Below are 21599 nucleotides of genomic sequence, written 5' to 3'. Positions count from 1 at the left end.
GAACCTAAGTTCACAAGAAGGATCCAAACCCTTACCTGAACTTCTTACGTAACTAGAAATCCACCGAGAAGCAAACCCAACATCTCCAACTGCTACCACAAGTAGAAAACATGGCTAAAAGAGCCCTTTTTTATTATATGGCCAGTTTTCACAGTGCCTTTTCAGATTGATTTCATATATATCTGTGGTTAGAACTGAGCAGAAGATGCACCTTTCATAGAATAACATGCTAGCCCACAACTGTGAGAAAGAACTGCACTAGTACAATTGACAGAATTCCATGAATTTTTAGTGGAATCCACTTTCCAGATGGATTATATAGTAGTTCTGTAAGTCTGACAGATATGTAAGTTGCTCTTTAAACTATTACTAGAGTGTAATGACAGCAGTCTGGCATGCCTTACATAGCAACTTCTGTGCCCTTCTGTTCCTCATAGCATACGTTGATTAATTACAGAGAAAAGTAAAGTGAAAAAAAATATGGGACTTTACAGCACTTTGGGTGGAAGCTCACTAGCACACAAAAGAAGGTTTCCTTGCTTTCCTAGCTTATTAACCTACATTATAGCATTTAATGAGAGTGCTGAAATTTCTACTCTGCTTCAGATAAATAGTTTGGAGTGCCAACCTAATGGCCTTCAAATGAGCATTGCCATGGAAAGAAGTCTTAAAGAGCTGAGCAAATAAATAATGCATAACAGTATGTCCAGCATGCAAACGGCTGTTTTGAGTTTACAAGTTACAGGTATTTCTTCCTCTTTGGAGAAGGCCAATGTATCATTATCAACCTAATGATGACAGCACTCATTCTACAGAATGAGCTATGTTACCCATGCCAGTAACTGGCAAATCTAGCAGCGATCCAGAGGAGTACAACACTTCACTACAAAATGGCCTGACAAAGGAATTCTAATAGGATCAGTAACCAAAAGCCTAATGAGGGAATTAAAAAAAAAAAAAAAAAAATAAAATGGGAAAAGGATACAGAATTATGGAACACATTTGTTATAGAGAGATCACATTGACTTGCTGACCAGCTTTCCCTAAGGTGAGAAACAGGACAGAAAAAACTCCATTTGCATAATACAGAAACAATAGAATTGCTAGTAGGCAGAAGTTTTGTATAAGCACTGTTAATAACCTTCCTTTCTCAGGAAATCAGTGTGGCTTAACATATCCACCACAGCTGCTGATCAACAAGATTTCATCAGGTTTCCCTGTCAATAGTGCTTTTAAAATCCATACAGCTGTCTCACATGAATACTGAAGAATCCTTTTTTCACCCCAGAGTTACACAACACTCCCAACCTGAGTTCTTTCAGGGCAATATGAATCGTGGAAATGACAAAAGGATACATCATACATATTCACAATCTGTCCTGACACCCAAGTCTGAATCTCTTTGCTTGGGGAGAAGTTTAGTGAGTGAAATTCAGGAAGGCAGAGAAATAATCCTAAGTGAGTTATATGGAATATCAGATATAGACATGATTACAGACTCCAGCTGCGATAACTATAATTTCTTATCACTTGTTACTGCATATCTGCTGAAGGCTATGCCCCCTTTCCCAAGACTACTGCTCCACAGCAGAGCCTGCAACTGCTCCTTATGTTTCACTGTCAACTTCAGTGCAGCCAGCTAGCACAGGACAGCTTAAAGGATTCCCCACAGTGGCTAAGCATCAGAGGAAAAGAGATCTAGCTTGGGATGGTGATAAGCAATTGAGGAGCAATAATGGCTCCAACTTCTATAGCTACATCCATCTGATGTATTACAAAATTATCTCCCAGGAAAAGGAGGGTCTTGGCTATGTCAATTAATGTTTTCCCTGTCCTACCTTGAAACAGCAGAATCTTGCACCTTCCCTAATGGCAGCCTCTTTGCCATCCCCTTTTGGCCTCAACTACTCACAAGTGAAAACGTTCTCAAAATGATTTGAAAGGACCTAATCACTTAGAGGCAGACAGTTTCTTTACTCTGTGACAAAGGAAGCTGGATTCCTACATTCATTAGCACATTCAGCACACACTGCCCGAGATGGACGGATAAAATTACAGAAAAGTAAGATGCAAGTGGAATCCTAGATGAGAATCACAGAATTGCTAAGGCAGGAAGGGACTTGGAGATTGATGAGGCCAACCCCATGCTCAGAGCAGAGTCAGCTACAGCAGGTTGCCCAAGACCATGTCCAGCCAGATTTTGAGTGTCTCCAAAGATGGAGACTCCACATTTTGTCTGGACAGTCTGTTCCTGTGTTTAACTACCCTCACAGCTTTTCATGTTTAAGCTGAATTTCCTGTACTTCAATTTGTGCCCATTCCTCCTGTCATCATCATGAAGATTCTGAGCATTCAATATCTCATCTACTCATTTTCCCTGGTAGCAAAAGTACCAGCCCTGCTCAATGTCCTGATTTACGTGAAGTAGTTCAACCAGATGTGTAGTGTCTATTCACTCTCCACCATTATTGCACAACAAACATCAGGAGAAAGGCTCAAACAGTTGTTACTGTTACACTGAGGAGCTGGATGTACGGGAAAGCAAACAGCAAATGTCAAGGTTTTCCAAGTAGCTCAACAACAGAAATTAAATACTCTTCTGTATGTTCAGTAAAATCCTACGCCTTTTTAGGCTTAGAATCGGAATAATGATTCCCTAGACAAGATGAGTGAAATTATAGAAAAGATCACGTCTTTTCAAGTATGTTATATCTCTAAATAAACAAAAGAAAAAACACTCAAAATACTAAATAGGATTCACATAGTCTTAGTCTCGCAAAAAGATACAACACTGTTCTGTCTGTCAGTTCTGCCCATCAACGGACAGTTTAGAGACAGTCTTACACAGCTTCTGGCAGAGGAGAAGCAAAGCTACTTTATACTGCAGTTTCTGTTGTGGTCTTTCACTACGAAACAGATGTTCTCCCTATTCTAGTTAACATGACAAAGTTGTAGCACAGATGAGATGGATCGGCATATTACTAGAGTGCCAGTCCAATTCGGGAATAATATCAAGCAGAAGCTTCTCCAGAAGATCCAACCATAATGCACAATATGTATTCTGGACTGTGTTGTGACTGTAGATCTCAAATGCAGCTCTGGTTTCTGATGCACATTATCTCTAAAATTATCATGTCAGAAAACTGCCCAGTTATGGTATATGTATGAAGTATTTTCAAGGAATAATCTGAACAGACAACTACGATTTAAAAAGTAAAACTAATAAACTCAGTCCTCTATCACAGACAGTCTTCCTTCACCTCGATCTAAAATTTCCTTTAAATCATAAATACTTGTCTGGAAAATGGTTAACCATTTGACCTTGTTAAGAGCTTTGACTGTGTTGCAACTAAAAGCTCTATAACAAATCAAGCCCCATAATTTTATCTGAAAATTGCATATTTACCCTAGCCACAAGTGTAACTCCTTTAGTTGTTAAAAGCAAAACAAACACACAATAATCATTGTTTTCCTTTACTTTTGTTAGATTAGTCTAAATTGACTGCTTTTTGTAAGAAGTCAGCTGTGTTTCTATCCTCCATCATGAACTTGGATACTTGAAGCAAAAATATTTATTTTCTTCTTAAAAATCATTTATATTAAGAAATGAACACAAAGACTTAAGGTGTTTCATGAAGCCTGGAAAACATTTTAACCAAACAAATATCAAGACAAACCAATAAAACATTGGAAGTCAATGCTGTGTTTTCCAAAACCAGGACGATTGTAAAATGAAATTTGCAAGATACTATCAAGTCCAGGCATATATTTCTTTTCCTGGAGTATTTCATAAGAACTTTTAAGCTTGAGAAGAGGTTAGCATATTGAAGGTTACCAGAGTAAGCAAGCAGACACTGCTTTGCCTGTAGACATATAGATACTGTAACCTATCAATATCTCTATGAAATAATCCAAAACCTAAATATTATCCAATTTCATCTTCATGCAATAAACTTTAACAGGTCAAACCATTACAGACCTGTTTTTTTATCTCCTGGCATATTTATCCTCCTTTGCTGACTCTTCATTGTGCTCCTTTAGTTTCCTAATTGCACATATATCTCCAAGTATCCACGTTGTGCAACTGAAATGGGCCTAATGAAGCTATAATTTGGGAGATTTAAATGCATAACAGTGTAGGTCACTTCAGTGATATATTAAGCACTATACTATAGAGGAGAATTTGGCTAGTCACCACATAAGTAACAGGGAGCAGTCGACTAAGAACTATTGTCACTAAGAAAATTAAAAACCAAATCAATACTTTAACCTTAGCGTACACCACTGTGCCTTTTAAAATATGATATCTTGGTAATGGCCTTAATTATTGCTAGAATGTCATCTGGATTTGCAGCCTCAATGCTCATTCTCCTTTCCTCTGATGGATCTAAACCAGGAGCTTGACTGCAGTACCATGTAGGGCTGTTGTGGTTCATGAGGTGACAGCGCATTTCTCTCCTAATGCATTAGTTGTGTTGCAATAATAAAATGAAAAAATCCTGACATAATTTTAGAAATAGCTACAGTAAATACAAGCAGCTCAAAGCTACTGACCGCAGGAAGCCTGCAGCAATTTGACTACTGCAAACACACAACCTCCTGTTCATGGATGACTGCACCAGCTGAAGCTCCAAGCTATTACTACTACAAAGAGTTGGAGTGATAATAGCACAAATCTCCTGCTATTGCACCCTTGGTTGATCAAAGCTGGGCACTGACAGACAAGAGAGTATGTAATTTATTTTTTTTTTAAGCCTATGGTTCACAGGTCCTACTTGTTTCCCCTTCCTAGTATCTGCAAATGTGCTTTTGAATTTCACCACCAAATACTCACATCATCAGCTGCATATGCCACTTTCTCTGGAAAGTTTCTTTGTCTGTAAGAAAAAAAAAAACAATTGGGTAAAAAAAGGTATCTTTCAAACCATGAATGTTCCATTTGTCTCAGGAAAGTCAGTGCTTAAAATGTCTGTGAACTACACACTGTCTGAAAAGCAGCTTTCAGAATTGCCATGATTATTGTACCCCATGTACATACTAACACCACAGTTAATTATGAATTTAAAAAAAAAGTGCAATCAAGCAAAATAATCTTTAAAAAAGAAATTTAGAACAAACCCAATTAAGACTAATTCACATGTAAACCATTTTATTTTAACGTGAGCTTGTAACAAGAGGCTTTCACTTTAGAACGTTAAAAGTGAAAATCACCTTCTTTTTAGGTATTTGGCCCTTACTTTGCATCCGTTATTAGTCCAAAATCTGACTGAGATTTTTAAGGTGTATAAATTCATTCATGTGTGTAAGTGTTCGCAGAATCAGTCCTTAGCTTTACAACTAAGTTCTTGATGAATTAAGAAAAGTTAATCTTAATGACTGCTTGTTTGGCCCAGTCCATCCTGTTTTACACTGCAATTCAGCACCTGATTGCTCTGTTCTATAAAGGAACAAAACCAGCAAGTGGGTTCCTTCCCATGTATATCAAGCAGAGGTTAACGCAAGTTTCCCCTTCAGGATTCTTGAAATTTTTATACTATCTTTGATGTTGCTGTAATGAAAACAAGTCTATATTTTTTAAAGATTTGCCAAAAATTAATAAACTTTAAAACACTGAATGTAGCCTTTTAGAATTACTAGCCATCAAAAGTAAAACAATGCCCCAAATCAGTTATTTACTGATAGAGCAAATGTTAATGCTAGCAGTTTCGAGCCACCCACCTAGTTTTCCCCTTCTTTCTTTCTTTGTGTGTTTCAGTTCCTTTCCTGTTAGTCATTTATGGAGAATTCAGCTTGTTATACCACATACTTGCATCTACTCCCTCTTTTCCTTTTGGATCGTTGAATATTTTGACACTTCAGTTACAGAAAGTGTATTATAAATTAGGGATGCAGAGCCAAATTATACTGAGAGAGAATTATCAGTGTTTGTGCTAGCAGCAAATCTGCTCTACAGCATTACAAAACAACTGTAATGCTGAGTGTGTTTCTCTACCCATGGCTTTTGACAGTCATTACATTACTGTATTCCATAATTTGTATATGATAGCAAATATACTCTAAACTGATTGCTGCTATGTTACTTCTGCCAGGGATAGCCCTGGCTTGGCAGAACAGCTATGGCTTCCTGTTCAGGTAGACATACTTTTAAACAAGGGGAAAAAAATGGCTAAAGCTAACTTAGCAGGAGAAAGAAAAGGAAACAGCAGTTAGTTTTTATGATACCATGATTGTCTCCCCCCACACATAAAACCAGAAATATCAAGAATACAGTTGTTCTCACATAAATATAACTACTTTTTTTTTTTTTTCTCTGTATCATAGAACAGAATCATAGAATAGTTTGGGTTGGAAGGGACCGTAAAGATCATCTTCTTCCAACCCCCCTGCCATGGGCAGAGACATCACCCTAAATCAGGCTGCCCACAGCCCCATCCAACCTCGCCTAGAATACCTCCAGGGATGGGGCATCCACAGCTTCCCTGGGCAACCTGTTCCAGTGTCTCACTACTCTCATAGTGAAAAAATTCTTCCTAATGCCTAGTCTAAATCTGCCCCTCTCCAGTTTATATCTGATCCCCCTGGTCCTATCCCACAAGCCTTTATGAACAGCCCCTCTCCAGCTTTCCTGCAGGCCCCCTTCAGGTACTGGAAGATCGCTATAAGATCTCCTCTGAGCCTTCTCTTCTCCAGGCTGAACAAGGCCAACTCTCTCAGCCTGTCCTCGTAGGGAAGGTGCTCCAGCCCTCCAATCATCTTTGTAGCCCTCCTCTGGACCCGTTCCAACAGCTCCATATCCTTCTTATGTTGAGGATTACAGAACTGGACACAGTATTCCAGATGCAGTCTCATAAGCGAGGAACAGAGGGGCAGAATCACCTCCCTCGACCTGCTGGCCATGCTTCTTTTGATGCAGCCCAGGACACGGTTGGCCTTCTGGGCTGTGAGTGCACATTGCCGGCTCATGTTGAGCTTCTCATCGACCAGCACCCCCAAGTCCTTCTCTGCAAGGCTGCTCTCAAGCACGTCATGCCCCATCGTGTACTGAAAATGAGGATTGCCCCGACCCAGGTGCAGGACCCTACACCTGGCCTTGCTGAACCTCATGAGGTTCTCAGAGGCCCACTTCTCCGGTCTGTCCAGATCCCTCTGAATGACATCCCACCCTTCTGGTGTGGCAACTACACCACTCAACTTGGTGTCACCTGCAAACTTGCTGAAGGTGCACTCAATCTCGTTGTCAATATCATTGATAAAGATACTGAACAGCACCAGTCCCAGTATGGACCCCTGAGGGACACCACTCGTCATGGATCTCCATACAGACTTTGAGCCATAGACCACCATTACCTCTGTATATTAAGTCATCTAAGATCTATCACAGCCAAAATAAGTTACCTGTCTTCTGATATTGAATGTCCAGAAGCAGCATCAAACGGTAGTAATGGTCGGATCCTGCAGTGGACTCTGATATTTCCTCTCAGTTCCTAGGGTTAGAATATTAAGACGTATTTAACACAAACTACTGCAGAGGTCAAATACAGTGGAATTTGTGAAGCAGACATGAACACATTTAAGTAAGCAGGTGTTTAAAATCTCAAAGCTTTAGACTCAGGAAAGAGAATTAGTATCAATATCATCTGAGAAGTTAGGAGAAAGTACTTGAGGAAGTACAAGCTCTTCAGAGCTCTGGAAAAGTGTAGCCCTCTCCAGTCTCTATGGGAAAAATAAGACTTTCACTCCAAGCCATTTTCCCCTCTTCAGTCTCCTCCCTCTTTGCTTGAGCTTCTTCAGACACCTGTATTAACTCAACAGACAAGATTACGCACCCCTTTTCTCTTCCACCAGCCTTGAGGAAGATGTGGAATATAAAGTATTGTGTACCTTTTCCTCGCCACTGTGTTCATACACGACTTAAAAGCCAGTAACTGATTTTTCTCTATGGGCTGTTTCAGACTTTAGTTTATCTAATGTGATGTTTTCCCTTCCTTTCTATTAGCGATCAGTTCTTCTCGTTTTGTATGGTAGTGATTACTGGCATTAACTCCCCACTGCCTTCGGGAACATCTTGTCAGTAAACTGCAACACAAGGCAGAGTCTGGAATTTAAGTACATTTTAACAGAGTTTCATTTTCCCAGGTAGAAAAATATATAATGCTGTTTGAAGGTGGCTAGTGTTTCTGAAAGTCAGGTTCTGAATCAGGCAACCCAAAACTAGTCATCTGGGGAGGTGGGCAGAAGAGTAAAGGTAGAAAAAAAATAATCCCAAACCATCACTAACAACTGAGCAGGATACATGTAGATATGTTTGGAAAAAAAATTAAAAGAAAACCAATTTAAAACTTCAAGTTAATAATTTTAAGAATTCTAAAACATCAGAAGCTGCTAGTTTAAAGAAACTCAAGTTTTCTTCACTGTTCAAAATGGATGATACACCTTAGTGCAATATGCTCCAGGAGTACATTTGGAAGACGCTTGTGTAAAAAACATGGGCTGGGACTTATTGTAAGACAAATCTTACCAAAGAAATGCATCATGTATAAACAGCTGTGAAAAACATGATATATCCATGAAAAGTATATTCATTAGTTTTATTGCTAAGGAAATTATTGGCATAGTTCCGAAACAAGAAAATGTTCTGACATTAAAGATACTTACAACTAAGCTGTTATGTAGAGCTCTCCTCTTTTGCTTTTCTTTTTCATATCTCTCTGTCACCTCTTGTAGAGACTGCTCGAGATCAAAAGCTTTTATCTGAAACACTGGATGAAGAAAGCTCTTTCAAACAACTAAATTCTGTGACTTCACAAAACAAATTTCCGAGTAGCACCTCGTCAAATATAAGCCTTTAAACCTTTTAAACTTCTATCAAACTTAAATTAAGAGGGTTAATTCCTGATTTACTAGACACCTCTGAAAAATCCTATCATAGTTCTGGCTATCAAATAGCTAGGCAAAGTTACAGATAATTACCACAGGTATACATGTGAAATCTTGAAAAACAATCAAAAAGACAAAGTATTTAAAGGCAGTTCAAATGTGTCAGTTTAGTTAGAGCAATGTTTTATGTCAGTGAAGCCTGAAACCCCAACTTGAACCCACCTGCCTCTGGATGGACCTGTCACTTGCAAGGCTCATGCCATATTTACAGATATTCGATTCATTCCAGTAAACCTTACAAGAAGTTAACCTGTCATTTATCTTCAGTCTCATTTACGGTGCTCAAGTGCCAAATTCAGCTTCCCAGCTGTTCATTTAGCTCCCTGCTTCAATAAGGGAAACCTTCAAGTTTATCTGGGGTTAATTTTTCACTTCCTTTTATTCCATTGTAAGAACAACTTGATTAAGCATTTTTTCTACAGGGGTAACACAGTAATCAAATAAATTTTAATCACAACTGAGCATAACTTTAGACTAGACATAGGGAAGAATTTCACCACGAGAGTGGTGAGGCATTGGCACAGGTTTCCCAGGGAAGCTGTGGATGCCCTATCCCTGGAGGTGTTCAAGATCAGGTTAGATGAGGCCTTGGACAGCCTGATCTAATGGGACGTTCCTGCCCATGGCAGGGGGGTTGGAACTGGATGATCTTTAAGGTCCCTTCCAACCCAAACTATGCTATGATTCTATGATTCTATATAACATACAGGGACAAGTTCTGCAAACAGACATCACTGAGAATGCAGCTTGCTGCTATTGACATGAGTAGTCCCATCAAAACCAAATCAGTCCCATAATTAAATATTTCAACCAAAAAGTAAAGCAGGAGAAAAACATACCTTTTAAATGGCAACACATGGCTATCAGAGCACCACCCATGGACTCTGATCATTTGTTGTTAGTTCATTAGGCTGCTAAGGTTCCAAACAATTTAAGCTGCATATGTCTCATATGCTGCTTGGGCCTGGTAGGAGCTCCACCAGAATCAGGAATATTGAAGGCAGGTGCAAAGATCCTTGCCAAGAGACCAGGTGCAGGACCAATGCACTTACTCCTCTGTGATGAGGGCAGAGAGTACTACTGCACTGCAGAGTCTGCTTTATACATACAACGACGGACTTTAATTCCAACACAGTAGTCTGTGGTGTTATTATCGACAGTCTAGCGAGTTAAACTGCTTTTGATTTGGAAATAAAATTGTCTCCATGAAAACACAGAAATATCAAAATTCCAGTCTATCCTAATTTCAGGCAGTATTTTCAGAAATCTCAGAAATCACTTAAATCATTTTCAGGTATAGTCAAAATTTGACACGTTTCAGCTAGAGCAATACATTCTTTATTCAGCTGTTTTAAAACAGTCAAGATATAAAGCCCTAGAACTTCAGATAAAAAATGTTACGGCTCAGCTAACTCAGCAGCAGTCTAATAGCAGCTGCAATCAACACCAAAACTGAATCAGTCATAAACTCTGCAGAGATATTTATGCTCCTTCTAACACTTCAGAACTCCTTGATGGTCTAGTGATGTTAAACAACAAACAAGTGCTACAACTTCAGAGACACATTTCTCAAAAATCAAACTCAACCTTTTAATGTCCCTAATATTTAACAATGATATTGTTGATATTACATGCTTGAAATGTGAGTGCAATGAGCCTTACTTTGCATTGCTTCATTTTCCAGCTGTATCCCTTGGACTGCTGTTAAAATTTGGTAAAGATAAGTCTTGCTTTGACGCTGAAAATCTTTTGAAAGTTCAAGAACAAATGAACGGAGTCTTTTCAGGTCTTGCTTCAGCCTCTTCTCAGCAAGAAGGAAAAATACATTATAAAGATACAAAAACAGTAGTTAAGGAAGAATCAATATAACACTACCACAAATAATTATGGTGAGATATCGCAGTCAGGAAGAAAGCTTCTACTTGATGAAAGGAAGTATTCAGGAGTGTATCTTCCAGTATGTTTTAAAATGGATCCTGCAAGATATGTAGTGATGTAATTTCCTTAACTTCTTACGGTACATACTTCAACAATAACACATCTTCAGGTGTAACCAACGCTCTTTCTTATTTCATCAAACAAAAATAAGAGTGTGTAAGCATGTGCGTGTGCTGTCCACTTATAAGATGTATCCAGAATTAGCGATGAAAATGTGTGATTCATATTGCTTAATGCATTCATTTTCTGCCCTTTGATCAGGAGGTGCTTGCTAAGCCTCACTCTCACTCTAAGTCATTTCTTAAATAAGGCAGTTCTATGCCTTCCTATGAGAACAGATAATATTTTGAAGAGATCAGAAACCTTTATATTTTGGGTATTTGCATTATAGATAAAACTATCTATAGACAGAATGTCTATAGAGAGACAAAAGTTTATAAGAACAGCTTCTATTCACTTAAAAGCCCAAATAAAGTGAAAAAAAAAAATTTAGTATTAGTAGGTTTCTTGACATTTAAGTCTTGGAACAAATATGTAAAGCCATCTGTAAGATGAACTTAATACCTTGTCTCACAGAAGCACCATGAAGTTTCATTAGTCACCCTGATACAAAGTGTCACACATATTACACTTTATTTTACCAACTGTGGTACTGATCTTGAATTGATGACTAGTTTCAATGACAAAACAATCTAAACAAAAGGGAGAAAAATCACTGCACTTCGCACTCTCAAAAGCCACAGAACATAACTAAGAAGAAATATATTTTTTTTATTATGGGTATAGGATTACCATTAATCTAGACTTTTATTTGAAGAGCTTTGCTCTCTCCTGACATTAACTGATCTCTGATAGCAAACCATCTCTATCCACTGGTATTCCATCACAAGCAGTTCTGCCATTCTATCTAATCTAACAACATTGTCACACAGTTTACTGAGCATAATCATTATTATTAAAATATAACAGGATAGTTCAGTTGGAAGGGACCTACAACAATCATCTAGCCCAACTCTGCCACAAATAAGCTACATCCTTCTGCCTGTTAGGAATCAGATTTCTTTCCCGAGATACTTTTCAGTTACTTTATGCAGGAATTCAGTGCTGCCCTGAGAAAAGCTGACATTTGGTAGTGTCCCGAAAACAAACTCACTACTCTAAGGAGTAAGTTAAGGAGTAAGTACTTGAACAAAGTGGTACTGCAGAACAGTTCCAATCTCTGTGATGCAAAATTAAGACAATTTCAGTAAGCATAAACTACTACCTCTTGTGCGGTCCACCAGAGCAGAACTCCTAGTGAAACCAAGAGCTCTCCAATGCTTTTTTTTTAAAGGATCTGACTACCTAGTTAAAGTATATCATAATTACAGATTTTTGAGGGATGTCTATATGGTGTGTATATATATAGAGAGAGTGTGTGTACATATATAGTGTATATAAAGATTGTGAGGTTCTGATCACAAAAATACCCATCTTGGGTGCCAATAGCAGCCTATACATAAGAAACTGCAGCTCAGAAGCAGCCACTTTTACCAGCTTCTCAGGCAACTTTGCAGTCTATTGCAGCAAAACCACTATAAATTTTAAGCAAACTCAAGCATGCTACACTTCACTGCAAGCACTACTGTGAATAAAATAAAGCCATAGATCAGGTTCATATGTAACAATTTTCTGAGTTTTGCTATATTTGATAAGCATGTAAATGTTTAGAGCATAGATTATGACCACATTATTACTAAATGTCTTTACCTTTACTGTTCCATGCAGCTGTGTTACAACAGAAGTCCTCTGCAATTTCTGCTGCTGGCCATGAGCAGAATAGAGCTGCAATACTTCACTAGTGCTTCTTCCAGCCAACCCTTGATACTATTTAAAAAAAAAAAACCACAAATAAACAAAAAAAACCAAAAAATCACCCTAAAAATCACTTTAAAGCACTGATGTTTATTGTTTCGTTCTGTCCCTTTTGTCCCTTTAAACATTTGTAACTCAACTATCTCATTACATGTGATGTTATAAACAGACAATTCCTTTGCTTTTACTTTTTTCTGAGTCATGTGAAGGATTACCTTGAGGTAACTGGCTAACATCACAGTATTCTACTCCCATAGGGTGGTAAACCTCAGCATTCGATTACTAAAATGCTTTCATAGTACCTAAAGCCACTTAATTACACTTGAGGTAGATCTAAATGGTTAAAACTATGCCTTATCTTAGGGAAAAGCGCTGCTTATGTAGCTGTAAAAGAGTCTTCTTTTAACTATGTTTAATATAGAAAGTTCTCTGAAACAATATTGAGCATAATGAGGATGCACATAGGCCTGTGTTAACTAACGGCTGAAGTCCTGAAGGAGGTGGTAGCACACAGCCCCCAACTCAGTCTTCATTGCTCTACCTTCCTGCTAACACTGACTCCATTACATTCAGTAGAGTTGCAAGGGTGCAAAACAGTACCAATAAAGCACTAAACTGGGTCTTTGGAGATCAAAGCAAGCAAAGCAATTTTTAAAGTATGTGGAGAAAAACATTTTCTAATAATCTAAAAATAACTATTATGCAAAACCAGTTTTTATGGCCAAATGTTTTTGAGATGTTGAAATCAAAAGAAAAATAGAAATAGTGCCACTTTAAATGTTTACAGGCAAGAACACACAAAAAAATCTCTGTAGAGTACTTGTGAAATTCTCCACTATGACAGAACCTGCATTATATTAAAACCTGTATTTTCATAATTTACTGACACCCCTGGTGCTTGAAATGAGTTGCAACTTCACCTACTTTCCTCTCCAGCCTGCTGATATTTATCATTCCTTAACCAGTACTAATAGCCTCTTTCCTTACTTTTGGAATGTGTTTGTCTCTAACGAGACATAGCTGCTAGTTTATTCAAGCCATAAATTCTGTGCCTGCAGTTCCCTATTATTTGAGCTAACAGAGCATAAACGAGTACAATGACATGGAAGAGCTAAATCTACTCACATAACAGGCTTGATTTAATTCCAATCATCTGATAGTGATACATAAAAAATAAACATTTAATAGCAGTTTACCTACAAATGATATCTGCAAGAACAACGATGTCCTGAAGCTGCTAGAAGAAAGAAAGCTATTTTCCAAGAAAAATACTTTCACTTATCTAAACTTATCTAAATCAGCCTCTTAATGTGGCTTTTCCACCTTCACAAAGCATGCATCTTCTATTTAGAAATGCAGCCTGAGGTCTTGTACAGCTATGCATCACCTTAGCACTAATACAGAAAGTTCTTATGTAGAAAAGAAATAGCAGGAAGAGATTATTTCAAAAGACCTCTCATTGTTTTGTTGTGGGCTTTAAGCTCCCAGAAATTGAGACCAGTTCTGCACAGCATTCACGGGGCCTTTTGCTCTGAGGATTTTCAAGACTCGTGTTAGTCAGATGTAATATTTACAAACATACTTAAAAAAAATACATACAAGTAATTCACGAGAATTAGTATCTCTAATCACATATGAAAAGTTAGGCATATATATAAGCAATTGCAATACTCAAGCCCTATTACTAAATAAGCTTAAGCCAGTTAAAACCTACTTTTAACATCTAATCCATTTTCTACCATCTGCACAGCTTCCCCGTGACTCCCCCATTTTTCTCAACATGGACAATAAAAGCAGAATGGCTAATTCTACTTTCATTGCAGTTAACTTCTCATCACCTCGCTATCAAGTTTATCTTTATTGCAAAGGTTGCCCTTGGTTCCCTTAAGCCAGGGAGGGTCTATAGCAAGAGATAACATTTTTATTAGACTGATGCAAGCTACAGACAAAGATTTACACTGCAAATCCTAATTTATGGCCATCTTCATAAGTTTGTCTCCAAAGCTTCCTCACTCACTTCAGCCAAAATGAATCCAATTAGCTTTTACAAGTTAAGAATGAGACCTCTGTTAACCCCGGTCACTGTGAGTGACTTGTAATCTGAAGGGTCAGTGACTGATAGCTGAGCAGTAATTTTTTTTCACTAGCATAACTGGTGAAATATTCGGAGATACGGTGCAACACTGCACAACCTTAAATTCATCTAATTAAAATTAGTATTCCTTTTAATAGAGACTCTTCAATTAAGGTAAAACTATTTCATGTCAGCTTAGCTCACGTTTTCAGACTGCTGAGGGAAATTAATCAAGGAGAGGCAGAAGTCTTTTAAACACATTTAAATAACCACCTGAATAGAAGTGGAAGGTTAAAGGCAAAGTATTTTTAGCAATCATTTGCCACGCTCCTCATGTATCTGTAGGTTCTTGTATCTTCCAGCACATTTTGCAATAAATCAAAATAGTGTGTAGAATGTAGAAACATTTTCTCAGAATCAATGTCAGTATTCCTCTATATACCTTGCAAAACTGTTTTCAGATGTACCATCTGCTTCCAGTCAGGCTTTGAAAAATGTTAAACCCACTTTTATCCACAGGTGTTAATAAACCCACAGGAAGGGCAAATGGCTTTCCTGAGGTCACCCAGCCATTTAATGTTTCAGCTCAGATTAGAAACTCTTGGCCAATAGTCTCTATCACAGCTAATACAGCTAGCTCTGGTCTAGGAGTGTAGATCAATGTTCAAAATTCTGTAAATCTCTAAAATCCTATCTTTGAAGACCCCAAACATTATCACAGGCTGCTCCTTGTTTCAATAATGGTCTAGGAACAGCATATTCTTCTGTAGAAGGGTATAAGAGAATGAGAGCATCCAGTAGTTTCTGTATGCTCTTGTGACCAAGTTCTGCAACAGAACCTTGCCTTTTCTAGACAAGCGTAACACAAGCGCGATGCAGACATACAACAAGGCATCTTTAGTAAGTCTATTCATAAGAAATGTCTTTCCTACACTCCATGAAGTCTTTTTTTAAATGATCATCCTAATTAGTCTTGTCTTTTAGAAAAACATTTTCCCTGCAAGCAGAAAGCAATATTCCATATTTAATACTCACAGAGTCGTTCCCTCACTTCAGTTATGAAATTTAAAACAATGGCAAGTATATAAATGTATGTGAACTTCTAGTTACCTAATCAGCCTATCATTATTGCCTATTCAAAAAAAAAAAAATAATAAAAAAATCAACAAAGAAACACACTGAGGCTTAATCCCTTCATAGATTTCCCCAACAGGCAAAGAGTGCAAAACTTGGAAACAGGAAGGTGGATTTCGGTGCCTTTTTTTCTATTTTCATAAGAATTCATTTTGGATAAACAAACAACAGTTACCTCTGCAAGTTTTAGGTGAAGAGCAGCATTTTCAGTTTCCAGGACAACTATTCTTTCTTCTTTGGCCTAAGGAAAAAAAAAAACAACCAAACCCACAAAAGTAAAAATGAAATAAATGAGTCTGAGGAATGTTATTTCATTATAATAGTGTTATTACATTCTCCTGTTTCTCTGTCTCCCAGAATCAAAGGACTGCCTATTCCCAGTCTCCTCAGCGTAATGTTTGTCTATAAGCACACGAAAATTAGGATGAACTTGAACATCCCGTGATCACTGACAGCCTGTACAGACTTCTATCCATGTGTAATAATGATTGCTTAGACTGCTGTGCATCTTTGTATGCTTCAGCTGCGTAGATCAAAAGAAAGGAGTACTTTGTGACTAGAAAGCCAGAATTGGCTGGCTGGAGGATACCAACTTGAATAGAAGACAAGTTGTACAATATCACCTTAACAAGGCATGCTCAACAGGCCTGTGGGACAAAGAGATACTTGGAAGTGATTCCTGAATACCACCAGAGAGACCCTGCTAGTAGAAATGCCAAGCATAACGAGCATGGCTTTATTAAAATTAGTTCTGAGAAATAGTGTGAATATGTAAAACCTTTCCAAGAAATAAGATACATATGTATGCAATGAGAAGATAAAAAACTCTAGTATTAGTACCTGGGTGTGCGTGTCTTAGGAGATGCCAACCCCCGTGTACCTCGTGCTGAATGCCTTAAATTCATCTCGTTTAAATTAGTATTGCCTTTAACAAGAGACGCTTCAAGCAAAGTAAAACTATTTTGTCGGTTTAGCTCACGTTTTCCGACTGCTGGGGCAAATTAATCAGGGAAAAGCTGAAGTCTTTTAAATGTATTTCTATAACCATCTGATAGAAACAGCAGTAGAAGGTTAAAGGCAAAACGCTTTCACCAATCATTTGCCGCCTTCCTCATGGTCTGTGGGTTCTCGTGTCACCCAGCACATTTTGCAATAAACTGAAAGATGCTGTACTTGGAAAGGGCGGCTTCGCCATCCAATACGCAGATAAACACCTGCTACGTCTGAACCGTACTGACTGAAATAACTTCTTTCTCATGTTTGTGAGTGTTAAAAGAAACAACAAAACCAAACAACAGTGGAAATGCTTTTACTTTTGGTAAATATTATGAAGCAGAACAAAAATAATAGACTGGCTGATTTATCAGACACCAAAAAAAGAGCTTTTGAAGGTTTTATTTTGGCCAACGTTTATGGTAGCAATACCTAGGCTGTCACTTTGCCTGCTTACACAGAAATGCACGTGCACAAGCATTTAAACTGCTTTTTCTTTACAAAACCCTCTCCTAGCGTTTCCCAGAACGCCAAGATTGCCCTAATTGTATTTATTTATAAGCCACCACACCGCCCCCCCCCTTCTCCTGGGCGGCACCGCCTCAGCCCTCCACCTCTCATCCCTAGAAACGTGCTTTTAGAGGGAAGCGCGGGGGGGGCGGGGAGCGGGAACGGCCCGAGGACACCGCGGCCCGAGACCCCGCCCCGACACACGCCCCCGCTAGGCCACGCCCTCTTTCGCACCCGCTTACAGCCAGACAGGCCACGCCCACTTCTCCCTTATATACTTGGCAGGCCACGCCCCATCGGCCTGCGTATGGACTGACGGGCCACGCCCCCAGACCGCGGCCAGACCACGCCCTTTGTATCCCTTACCGATCCGGACAGGCCACTCACCCTCCACCCACACTGATAGACCCGGCCACGCCCCCTTCGCCCCACTAACAAACACGGGCAGGCCACGCCCCTTTGACCCCAGCCTATCTACCCGGTCAGGCCCCGCCCCCAGACTCGGGAAAACCACGCCCCCTTCCCCTGCTTACCGCCCCCGGCAGGCCACGCCTCTTCACCCCCCCACTTATGGACCCGGGCAGTCCGCGCCCCATCGCATCGCCCACAGACCAGATCAGGCCACGCCCCTTCCTCCCCGCCTCCATACCTGGGCAGGCCACGCCCCCTTTCACGTTCCCCTTACAGATCCGAGCAATCCACGCCCCCAGATCGGACCCAAGTCACACCCCCCACACTTAAAGACCAGACAGGCCTCACCCCAGATCAGATGTGGCCACGCCTCTTTCGCCTCACTTATGCACTGGCGCAGGCCACGCCCCCAGAGCTGACAAAGCCACGCCCTCTTCGCCCCGGCCACGCCCCGGCCCCGTCCTCCCCCTCCGCCCGTCCCGGCGCGGGGCTCACGCGCAGGCGCTGCTCCAGCTGCCGCAGCCGCTGCGCCCAGACGGAGCCCGGGTCGAGCCCGCGCCGCGGCCTCATCGTCCTCCGCGCCGAGCCCGCTCAGGGATCTGCCTTGGTCGCTGCCCCTCGCCCAATGAAAAACGCCCTTAAGGCGTCTGCCCCGTTGCCATGGTGACAGGGCCCGCCTTCTTCCTCCCCCGGCGTCGCTGCGATTGGCTGTGCCCTCCCCCCTCCCCCCGCCGCCACCAATCGCCCTGCAGCCAAGGCGCGGGTTATAAATCCCTGCGGCCTCAGCTGGGATGAGCGACCCCGGGGGGCTGAGGTTAAGGAGGTTGAAGCCGGCAGGGACAGAAGCGAAGGCCGGAGCAGCCTCACACGTTCAGGCTGAGCGGCCACGACAAAGGAGGAGGAGGAGGAGAGCAGAGCCTGGAGCTCCGTCTGGAAATCCTGTGTGGGATTTCTGCCCTGAGCACTTGGTCTAAAGGCTGCAAAGGTCACAAAGAAGATTAAGGGATAGGAACATCTGTTACAGAGCGTGCGGCGTGGCTCAGCCTGGAGGAGGGGTGGCCGAGAGGGTGCTGATAGTCTTCCTAAAGGGAGAGTATAAACACAGAGCCAGAGTCTTTTCTGTGGTGCCCAGTCACAGAAGAAGGGGTGATAGGAGTAAACTGAGACAAAAATCCCTCTAAACCTTTCTTTTTTCCTTAGCATGAGTAGTCAGATACTGGCAGAGGCTGCCCGGAGCTGCTGTGGAGGCTCCATCCTTGGAGAGACTCAAAACCCAGCTAGGCACAGTCCTAGGGAACTGGCTGTAGCTGACTGTGGAAGAGGTGCCTTCCAACCTCAACTGTTCAGTAACTCTGTGAACAAAGTCAGTGTCTAGGCAAGTCTTCAGAGGTGGACAAAGACTGCAGCTCCAGCTGGTGTGGGCGTGGCAAGAGGCTGCTCAAGAAAGGAGCCCCTAATTCAGGCTGTGGCTGGGGGTCTTATAGCAAGGTTGCCAAGACCAGTGTGTCACACCTGTTAGTAGCGCTACTCAGTGATGTAACCTTATTGTACTGAAAGATTAATGCTATCTCAATTTTTTTCTGAATACTGTTTAGCTACCAAATGTGAAAGTGTGCCAGAATCAAACACATCAGCATCTTGGATGTGGGAAATACTGCTACTTTTGCATGACAGGGTTTGAGTTTTGGGTTTGGTCTTAACTGAAGCAAACATCATAATTACAGAGGAATCCAGTTCTGCAAAACAGCAGTCTCAAGTTACTGACTCCTGAACGTGGTGAATGTGCTGTCATACAGGCAGCAGAAAATCCAAAGACATACAGCAGTAAATCTTGCCATCTTTGGCACAAAAGGGATAGCAATCCTTTACAGAGGAACCAGATAAAGCCCATCTCTCTCAGTCCAAACCAAACATCTCTCTGCAGCTCTCTCTAGTCTTCCATGATGCTGCAGCATCCTCCTATGAACAGTAATCTCAGTTTTTTTAAAAAAACAAACTGACTGGAAGCCCCTCAGCAGTTCATCCTTGCAACTAGTTCTGCATTGGTAGAAGAATGAAAAGTGACAAGTGGATTTAGGCTTAAAAAAAAAAAAACAAACCAAAACCGAAAGAGTTGCAAACTACTGCAGCACTGAGGATGTTGGAAGTTGTTGGCACTAAGTAAGCCAGACAGGATTGTATCAACATTGTCTATTTTTGGGGTAATATTTTGGTAGCTTGAGGCATATGACTCACTTTTTGACACTGAGCTGTGATTTTTATATGTAATGCTTATCCTGCAGCAGCAGTCAAGTCAGAACACTGTTGTTTTCCAACGTAAATCAGCCTAATCTTAGTAAGATCATCTCTGAAGGTTAATGTCTCCCTTGCTGTGGGTTTTACCCACTATGAATGAGATTAAGAACCTGGTTTTCATAGGCTGCAACAGAGAAGACTTAGTTTACTATCACTCTAACTAACCTAGTAACCTAAAACTAAGCATACCTTATTTAGTGTATTTTTCTATGTAGACCTGAAAGTTGGATACTACTGAAAGGTCAGAGCCATCTGTACTAAACAAAAAACACCAAACCCCTCAATGTGATCTGTGACTCGGCATAACAGCATCAATTCTCTTTTGGGAACATCCTTCTATTTCCAGAACTCAGAAGTTGCTTGATGGGCAGGGAACAAAACAGGCTGTCAGTGAGACCTGGGCAAGGAAAAAATGGTAAAATCAAGCTATCTTCTGGAAATGCTGCAAGGCTGTATTCCAGGTCACCTTTCTAAATGATTCTCTGCTTTGAAGAATCTTAGTTTTCCCCCAAACTGCTACCAAGTTGATCCTATCGTCTTCCTCCCCTCAAATGCAGAGCCCTGCCTTACTACAGATCATACTGGGGAACCGGAAAGCCAGAAATTTAATGAAATTTCCGGAATCCACATTTTACTCCATTAATTTTAGTATCAGTGAAATATCATGGTAGATTATAAATCTTAAGATACTATGAAGTAACCACTGTCTTGAATACTTGAGATGCATTTCACATTAACCCCAGTAGTGGAATCAACAGGACTAACGAGGTCCCAGCTTCAGTAATCTGACAGGAGTCATCCATTACAGCATTCCTAAAAGCAGTTAGTAGAAACAAAATGTGTAGAAAAACACTTGGAAAAATACCATGAGAGAAGACTGTTATCCTTCTTGTTGCAGATACGGAGAGACGCATCGCTGTGTGCCTTTGGATTTCTCAGCCGGTATGAGAGCACATTTGCTGTGTTCAGCAGACAGTAACGTGAGACTGCTGTATTGCACACACTTTTATCATCTGAGTTTCCGAAAACATTATTCAGTGAAGCTCTAAATATTTCATTTCACATTTTTAACAAGACATTTGCTTCAGTAACTAAGAGTCAGTTCTAAACATCCATATGTTACTAAGAATAAAAAGCTTCTCTGAGCAGGTGTGTTGCATTTTGTTCTTCTTACAGGAGTTTACCTCCCACTGCAGCTGCAAAAGAAGTCAGCTGAATCTGAATTACCTGTGAGGCTTTGCCTTCTACACCACAGCCACTAAGTGACCGTTTGAGACCGTAACATCATTTGACAAAACAGGAGGAAGAGCCAAATGTTCTCCCATTCTTACTACCAAATACACAGTTACTGTTTTAAGATACTCTTGGTAAAGCTATTTTTGTTATGATTTATCTAATTGAATTAGCAGGTAAGGAATGATCTCATTTGTTCTGCTGCTTGTGTACTCATTGC

The 21599-nt window shown here is 40.4% G+C and overlaps 1 protein-coding gene across 2 annotated transcripts in view; it reads right to left on the bottom strand.

The window, feature by feature from the left end:
* KIF25 (kinesin family member 25) overlaps nt 1-18483 on the bottom strand; it is a 41329-nt gene extending 22846 nt beyond the window's left edge. The window contains exons 1-7 of one of the 2 annotated variants that reach the window (XM_054063870.1): nt 18347-18483; nt 16113-16178; nt 12625-12741; nt 10600-10738; nt 8656-8759; nt 7396-7484; nt 4835-4877 (exon numbers count right to left, since the gene is read on the bottom strand). In XM_054063870.1, coding sequence (XP_053919845.1) covers nt 4835-4877; nt 7396-7484; nt 8656-8759; nt 10600-10738; nt 12625-12741; nt 16113-16178; nt 18347-18421 — 633 coding nt within the window. In that variant the 5' untranslated portion in view covers nt 18422-18483. Of the gene's footprint in view, nt 1-4834; nt 4878-7395; nt 7485-8655; nt 8760-10599; nt 10739-12624; nt 12742-16112; nt 16179-17973; nt 18068-18346 lie in introns of those variants that run through there. The other variant, XM_054063871.1, reaches the window with a different exon arrangement.
* Nucleotides 18484-21599: the final 3116 nt, after the last annotated feature.

This window comes from Cuculus canorus, chromosome 3, assembly GCF_017976375.1.
Source record: "Cuculus canorus isolate bCucCan1 chromosome 3, bCucCan1.pri, whole genome shotgun sequence".
Lineage (NCBI taxonomy): Eukaryota > Metazoa > Chordata > Aves > Cuculiformes > Cuculidae > Cuculus > Cuculus canorus.
Note: the sequence above shows the minus strand (reverse complement) of the source record. Positions and strands in the feature narration are given on the sequence as shown.